The sequence below is a fragment of the Boleophthalmus pectinirostris genome, unplaced genomic scaffold (genome assembly GCF_026225935.1).
Source record: "Boleophthalmus pectinirostris isolate CB_2022bp ecotype Guang Dong unplaced genomic scaffold, ASM2622593v1 HiC_scaffold_14, whole genome shotgun sequence".
NCBI classification, from domain to species: domain Eukaryota; kingdom Metazoa; phylum Chordata; class Actinopteri; order Gobiiformes; family Gobiidae; genus Boleophthalmus; species Boleophthalmus pectinirostris.
In genome coordinates, this window is record NW_026571047.1 from 33753974 (window position 1) to 33761374 (window position 7401).

Consider the following 7401-nt stretch of genomic DNA (forward strand, 5'->3'; position numbering starts at 1 on the left):
TAGTCCTTGTTTTCAGTCCTGGTTTAGTGGTTTAGTCCTGGTTTAGTCCTGGTTTAGTCCTGGTTTAGTCCTGGTTTAGTCCTGGTTTAGTCCTGGTTTAGTCCTCAGTCCTGGGTTTAGTCCTGGTTTAGTCCTGGTTTAGTCCAGTCCTGGTTTTCAGTCCTGGTTTAGTCCTGGTTTAGTCCTGGTTTAGTCCTTGTTTCAGTCCTGGTTTAGTCCTGTCTCAGTCCTGGTTTAGTCCTGGTTTCAGTTCCTGGTTTAGTCCTGGTTTAGTCCTGGTCTAGTCCTGGTTTAGTCCTGGTTTAGACCTGGTTTAGTCCTTGTTTCAGTCCTGGTTTAGTCCTGGTTTAGTCCTGTTTCAGTCCTGGTTTAGTCCTGGTTTAGTCCTGGTTTAGTCCTGGTTTAGTCCTGTTCAGTCCTGGTTTAGTTTAGTCCTGGTTAGTCCTGGTTTAGTCCTGTTTTAGTCCTGGTTTAGTCCTTGTTTAGTCCTGGTTTAGTCCTGGTTTAGTCCTGGTTTAGTCCTGGTTTAGTCCTGGTTTAGTCCTTGTCTCAGTCCTGGTTTAGTCCTGGTTTAGTCCTGGTTTAGTCCTGGTTTAGTCCTGTCTCAGTCCTGGTTAGTCCTTTCAGTCCTGTTTTGTCCTGTTTCAGTCCTGGTTTAGTCCTGGTTTAGTCCTGGTTTAGTCCTGGTTCAGTCCTGGTTTAGTCCTGTCTCAGTCCTGGTTCTTGTGGTGCAGAAGTTGAAGCGGGCCATGCGGGTGTGTGGGCTCATCGTGGGCGTCTTCGTGCTCTGTTTCCTGCCCACGAGCGTGACCACGGCGGGCGTGTGGCTCGTCCAATCACAGCGTCCGGTCCCGTGCGGCGCCTTCTACACGCTCACGCAGCTCACGATCGTCTCGCTCGGACTCAACTTCCTCAACTCGGCCCTGGACCCGCTGCTCTACGTCTTCTCCAGCTCCACCTTCAGGAAAGCCCTGCTCCAGAGTCTGACCAGAACCAGAACCAGAACCAGACCCGGACCCGGACCCGGACCCGGATCTGAACCCGACCAGACCACAGAGACCACCGGGACCACAGCCTCCAGCACACAACAAGAACTACACAGCCTCAAGAACCTGGACTAGACCAGGACTGGACCAGGACTAGACCAGGACTAGACCTGGACTAGACCTGGACTAGACCAGGACTGGACCAGGACTAGACCTGGACTAGACCAGGACTAGACCAGGACTAGACCAGGACTAGACCTGGACTAGACCAGGACTGGACCAGGACTAGACCTGGACTAGACCAGGACTAGACCAGGACTAGACCAGGACTAGACCTGGACTAGACCAGGACTGGACCAGGACTAGACCAGGACTAGACCTGGACTAGACCAGGACTAGACCAGGACTAGACCAGGACTAGACCTGGACTAGACCTGGACTGGACCAGGACTAGACCAGGACTAGACCAGGACTAGACCAGGACTAGACCAGGACGAGACCAGGACTAAACCAGGACTAAACCAGGACTAAACCAGGACTAAAACAGAACTAGACCAGGACTAGACCAGGACTGAACCAGGACTAAAACAGAACTAGACTAGGACTAAACCTGGACTAGACCAGGACTAGACTAGGACTAAACCTGGACTAAAACAGAACTAGACTAGGACTAAACCTGGACTAGACCAGGACTAAACTGGACTAGACCAGGACTAAACTTACTGTTCACTTTTGGTGTTTTTATGAATATATTTTTGTTGTTGTTTTTTCTTATTAAAGTCGACGTCTCTGATTCTGTCAAACGCTTCTTGATTCATTCAGTTTTTATTTTCTCTGTCACAAAATAAAACCAAAACTCTCGAAATGTGACTAAACCAGGACTAAACCAGGACTAAACCAGGACTAAACCAGAACTAAACCAGGACTAAACCAGGACTAAACCAGGACTAAACCAGGACTAAACCAGACTAAACCAACTAAACCAACTAAACCAGAGGACTAAACCAGGACTAAACCAGGACTAAACCAGAACTAAACCAGAACTAAACCAGGTCTAAACCAGGACTAAACCAGGACTAAACCAGAACTAAACCAGGACTAAACCAGGTCTAAACCAGGACTAAACCAGGACTAAACCAGAACTAAACCAGATCTAAACCAGGTCTAAACCAGGACTAAACCAGGACTAAACCAGGACTAAACCAGGACTAAACCAGGTCTAAACCAGGACTAAACCAGGACTAAACCAGAACTAAACCAGGTCTAAACCAGGACTAAACCAGGACTAAACCAGGACTAAACCAGGACTAAACCAGGTCTAAACCAGGACTAAACCAGGACTAAACCAGGACTAAACCAGGACTAAACCAGAACTAAACCAGAACTAAACCAGGTCTAAACCAGGACTAAACCAGGTCTAAACCAGGACTAAACCAGAACTAAACCAGAACTAAACCAGGTCTAAACCAGGACTAAACCAGGACTAAACCAGGTCTAAACCAGGACTAAACCAGGACTAAACCAGGTCTAAACCAGGACTAAACCAGGACTAAACCAGGTCTAAACCAGGACTAAACCAGGTCTAAAAACCAGAACTAAACCAGGTCTAAACCAGGACTAAACCAGGTCTAAACCAGGTCTAAACCAGGACTAAACCAGGACTAAACCAGGTTCTAAACCAGGTCTAAACCAGGACTAAACCAGGTCTAAACCAGGACTAAACCAGGTCTAAACCAGAACTAAACCAGGTCTAAACCAGGACTAAACCAGGACTAAACCAGGTCTAAACCAGGACTAAACCAGGTCTAAACCAGGTCTAAACCAGGACTAAACCAGGTCTAAACCAGGTCTAAACCAGGTCTAAATCAGGACACATTTAGCATGAGAAAAAAATAAATAAAAACACTTTAAAAACATTAAAACATTAAAACTTTAAAACATTTAAACATGAGACAATTTTGTACAACAATCTGGTTCTTCAGAAATCAATCCACAAACTCTTTTTAAATTCTTTTTTTGATGTTTTATTTGATTATTATTTCGTTTTCCGTTGGTGTTGCTCAGAGGAGGGGGAGTTCTTCTGGAATGTTCTGCTCAGATCTTGGGGGGTTTGGGCTCTGGATGGATGAGGTCAGAAGGTGTTTTCCTCTGATCCTCCGTTGGGCGTCTGCTGCTGCTTTAGAGCTGGAGGTTCTTGTGAAGGTTCTTGTGGAGCACCTAGCGATGCTCCAGCACGGTTCTGTCCATGAGGGACAAGTGCGCTGTTTGCATCTCCACGTTTACACTGGAACATCTCAACTCCACAGATGCTCTCCTCTGGGTGAGAAAGTCCTCAGTTCCCGGGAGACGAGCCTCCAGAGACGTGCGCAGGTGAAGCTCCTCAGAGTACATGCTCCTGTACCAGTCCAGCCGGCCGAGGAGTTCCTGTTCATTGGAGCGAGTCCTGGACACCAGGTTCTCCAGCTCCCTGATCCTCTGTTCCTGCTGGGAGCGCTGTGCTTCCCTCGAGTTGTACTCAATCTGAAGGAGTTGGTTGATCTGCTGCAGGTTGGATTTCATCTTGTCCTTGGCTCTCTCCTCGACCAGCCTGCTCTCTCTCTCTGTGCCTCCTCCATTCGTCTTCTGAGATCCTGCACTTCCTCCTCCGTCCTCTGGCTCTTCTGGAGTGAGTGTTCCAGAGACGTCAGCTTCTCGTGCAGGTCACTGTTGTCCTTCTTCAGCTGTTGGTGCCGCTGAGTCTCTCTGTCCAGCTGCACCTCCAGATCCTTCATCTTCTCTCCTCTTCTGTCGTTGTGTTGGATCTTCTTCTTGGCCTTTTTCACTAAAGTGCGCAGCCTGCACACTTCTGTCTGAAGCTCTGAGGTTTTGCTCATCTCTTGTTCCAGACGAGCGTCCACAGCCGCCTTCTGCTTCTCCAGCTCTGACTCCTGCAGTCCTGACCTGGAGCTGCTCTTCACCTCCTGCTCCCCTAGAGCCTGCTGCTCCTGGGCAGTGGGTGAAACTCTTCTCTGCTCCTGTAAATGAGCTCTGACCTTCTCAGCCTCATGAGCGTCTCTTTCCAGAGTCTCCGTTTTGAAGGACTGCGGTTTTTCTTTCTTTAGTTGTACATTTTGGATCTGCAGTGTTTGCACAGCCTCCTTCAGATCTTTGATGGTGGCAGCAGAAGCAGCTGAAGTAGAAAGGGTCTCCTGGAGTCTCTGTGTTGCAGCGGCACATTCCTTTTCCTTCTCCTCAAAGCTGCTCTCCAGAGATTTACAGCGTCTTTCCATCTTCACACGCTGGTCTTCCATCTTTACCAGCATGTCTTTGAGTCTGTCCACTTTCCTGAGGACACGAGTCTTCTCATTCTCCAGGTCGGTGCATTGCTGGGTCTTTAACTCCAGAGAGCGTTCCTTCTCGGACAGCTCCTTCAGGGTTTGGGACAGGTCCTGCTGCAGCAGCCTCAGATTTCCATCTCTCTCCAGTTTTTTTTCTAAAGTGCAGACTTGGTCTTGGAGGTCTTGAACCTGACTCAGCAGCAGCTCCTTGTTCCTCTCCTCCACCAGCTGGACCTTCTGGTCACAGTCAGCGTGCAGCTTGGACATCATATCAGCGCAGTGTTGCTGCGTGTGGACCATGTTCTTCTGCTCAGCGTCTCTTTGTCTGTGGAGCTCCTCCAGCTGCTGCCGCAGTGACTGATTTTCCCTGTGGACCTGGGCCAGGAGCTCCTCTGTGGTCTCATGTTTATTGACCAACTCTTTCTGAGCGTGAAGTTCTCTGCTCAGCTGCTTGTTCTCCTCCTGAAGTTGTTTCTCTTTGAGGGTGCCAGTGCCCTGTAGATGTTCCACATATTCTGTCAGAGAGACGATCTGCTGCTGCAGTGTGGAGTTCTGCTGACGGAGCTTCATCATATTTTGTTTGTTCTTTGCCTCGATCTCTTGCTGTTTGCAGAGAAGAAGGTTCAGGTGGTTTTCCTGAAGAGCCCGTGCACTGCGAGTCTCATGGTGTTCCTCTTCTTGTTTCTTCTTGTCCATCAGGATTCTCAGCTTTTCTGAACTGACTTCCATCTTTTCTTTTTCTTGGATCAGGTCTTCTGTCCCTGCTGGTTTTGATGGGACATCAGTGAGGTCCTCACAGAGAGAGATGGAGCCTCTGTGAAGCTTTCACAGTCTTCAGGCTCCTCCTCACGCTCTGGTCCTTGTGCTGGATTTGGCTCAGGCTCTGAAGGATCTGGTTTGTCTTGTTCCTGCTCATAAACTTGCTCCATCATGAGAACCTCCTTGTTTGTAGATTCAGGGGTGTCTGTGGAGTCCCAGTCTGACAGTTCGTCTTCATCAGACTTTACCAGGTCTTTCCTCAGCTCTGTCTGTAGGTCAGAAGCTCCTTCCTCTTTGTTCAGAAGTGGTTTCTCTTTTGTTTTGGAGGCAACACTGTGGGAGGGTTCACTCTCCTCAGACTTCTTGTCCTCTTCTGAAGATTCACCGTAATCATCCAGCATCGTTTTGATCATGTACTTTTGGACTGAAGTCCAAACCCCAAGTTTGTTCCGAGAAGGTTCCTCTGATGTTCTGTGATTGGGGGCGGTGCTGAGGGAGTGTTCACTTTCTTCCTCCTCCTCCTCCTCTTCGTCTTGGATCCATGACATCCTGGCTGCTTTGTGGACAGACTCAGGATTGTTGGAGGTGCCAGTCTCCTGTTGTGGTCGATGTTGGAGGTCAGAAGGTCCATCAGCTGAGCGTGTGGCGTGTGTGATGAGGAGCTGAGCACAGGCCTGGTGTCGCTTTTCCTCGGCGTAGTCCTGGGCGGACCGTCCTTCGTAATCTCGTAGAGAAACATCTGCGCCGTGCGCTAAAAGCAGCTGCAGCAGGTGCTGTTGGCCGCTTCGAGCCGCTCTCATTAAAGGAGACACTCGACTGAGGTTTTCACAAGCGTTGGCGTCTGCTCCGTTCTCTAGAAGAAACTCCACCATCTCAGTTTGGTGGTGGCGGATCGCCTCACTCAGAGGGGTGTGGCCGAATATATTGGAGGCGTTTATGTGAGCGCCGTGCTCCAGGAGCAGTCCAGCTGTGGACACACTGGAGGTGCCCGCCGCCAAATGCAGCGCTGTGTCTCCGTTAGCGTCCCTGAGGGAGACGTGGGCCTGATTCTTCAGGAGGAGGTCCACACAGGTCTGATGTTCTCCCCCCGCCGCCTTCATTAAGGCCGACTGATTTGTATCGTCACAAAGGTTCAGATCGGCTTGTCTCTCCACGAGGAACCGCACCACCTCGTCGCGTCCACCGGCACACGCCACGTGCAGAGGACTTCTCCCTTTCTTGTCCTGCTTATTCACATCTTTTTTCTTTTTGGTCAAGAGTTTTTCTAATGTGACCAGATCTCCGTGTGCTGCCGCCTTGTGGACGTTCCCCAGGTCCCAGTTCATGAGGACGAGGCTCGCAGAGGCTCTGCTGCTCTTCTCTCCACTCACGCTCTCATCTTTCACCTTCAACTTGAAAATATTCCTCAGTGGCTTGAACATTGTGGCGGTTGTAGTTGATGTTGGAGAATAAAGTGTGAAGTTCACTCTGAGTTCTCTTCTCGTGTTTTGTGTCTCTACGTTCTGTGTTTGTATTTACGCTGCAGAACTCTGCCTTACACAAACCCACCGCTGCATCATAAAGACAAAGGAACATTCCGGTCGCCATAGCGACGGCGCCAGCCACAGCAGCTGGAGCTTTCAGATGATTCTAGAACTCGCTGATGACATCATAAAGGTAATGTTAGAGAAGGTTCTGCTGTTACCATGGCGACACAAAGCTCTACTCACCTGATTCTGGAAAAAAAAATCAAGGCAAAATGAAAATAAAAACACATGTTCATTTCCCTGTGGGCAGCGTTCGCTTCTGTTGTTGGATTAAAGGTGAATTCTTTCTGTTTGAGATGATTTGACTCGAGGGACGTGTTTAACAGCTCAGGTCAGTGAGTCAGGTCTTTACGTCACATCAGGTCAAGTCCAGTCACTGTTCTATGTTCTTACAATTCTTTTATATGAAGTTATTTTAGGGCGAGCAGATTTTCAGAATAAAACTCTGGTCCACACTCGGGTCCTCGACTCACGAGTCGACCAGAGTCAAATCTGAAACAAACACAGAAGCAACAAACACATGAAACTGTTGCTCCTCTGGTTTAGTCCTGGTTTAGTCCTGGTTTAGTCCTGGTTTAGACCTGGTTTAGTCCTGGTTTAGTCCTGGTTTAGACCTGGTTTAGACCTGGTTTAGACCTGGTTTAGACCTGACTTGATGCGGAAGCTCAGCTCTTTTAATTTATCATCTAATATTTTAAATAATTTTGATCATTGTTTTATTGAAAGTTTGCTGACCTTTTCTTTTATTTGTTGGTTTTATGGATTTTCTGTGAAAGACGAGAGTCTGAACCAGATTGTAAAAGTTTGCAGCAA

The 7401-nt window shown here is 48.6% G+C and overlaps 1 protein-coding gene across 1 annotated transcript; it reads right to left on the reverse strand.

Moving 5' to 3' along the window:
- Positions 1 to 3541: 3541 nt before the first annotated feature.
- LOC129407814 (myosin-11-like) lies at positions 3542 to 5032 on the reverse strand. The gene has a single exon (XM_055149938.1). It carries the CDS (start codon positions 5030 to 5032, stop codon positions 3542 to 3544), a length of 1491 nt encoding a protein of 496 aa, XP_055005913.1.
- Positions 5033 to 7401: the final 2369 nt, after the last annotated feature.

What these genes read in the sequence shown, in the direction of transcription:
- LOC129407814 (XM_055149938.1), bottom strand. Translation starts at nt 5,032, where the DNA reads ATGGAAGTCAGTTCAGAAAAGCTGAGAATCCTGATGGACAAGAAGAAA.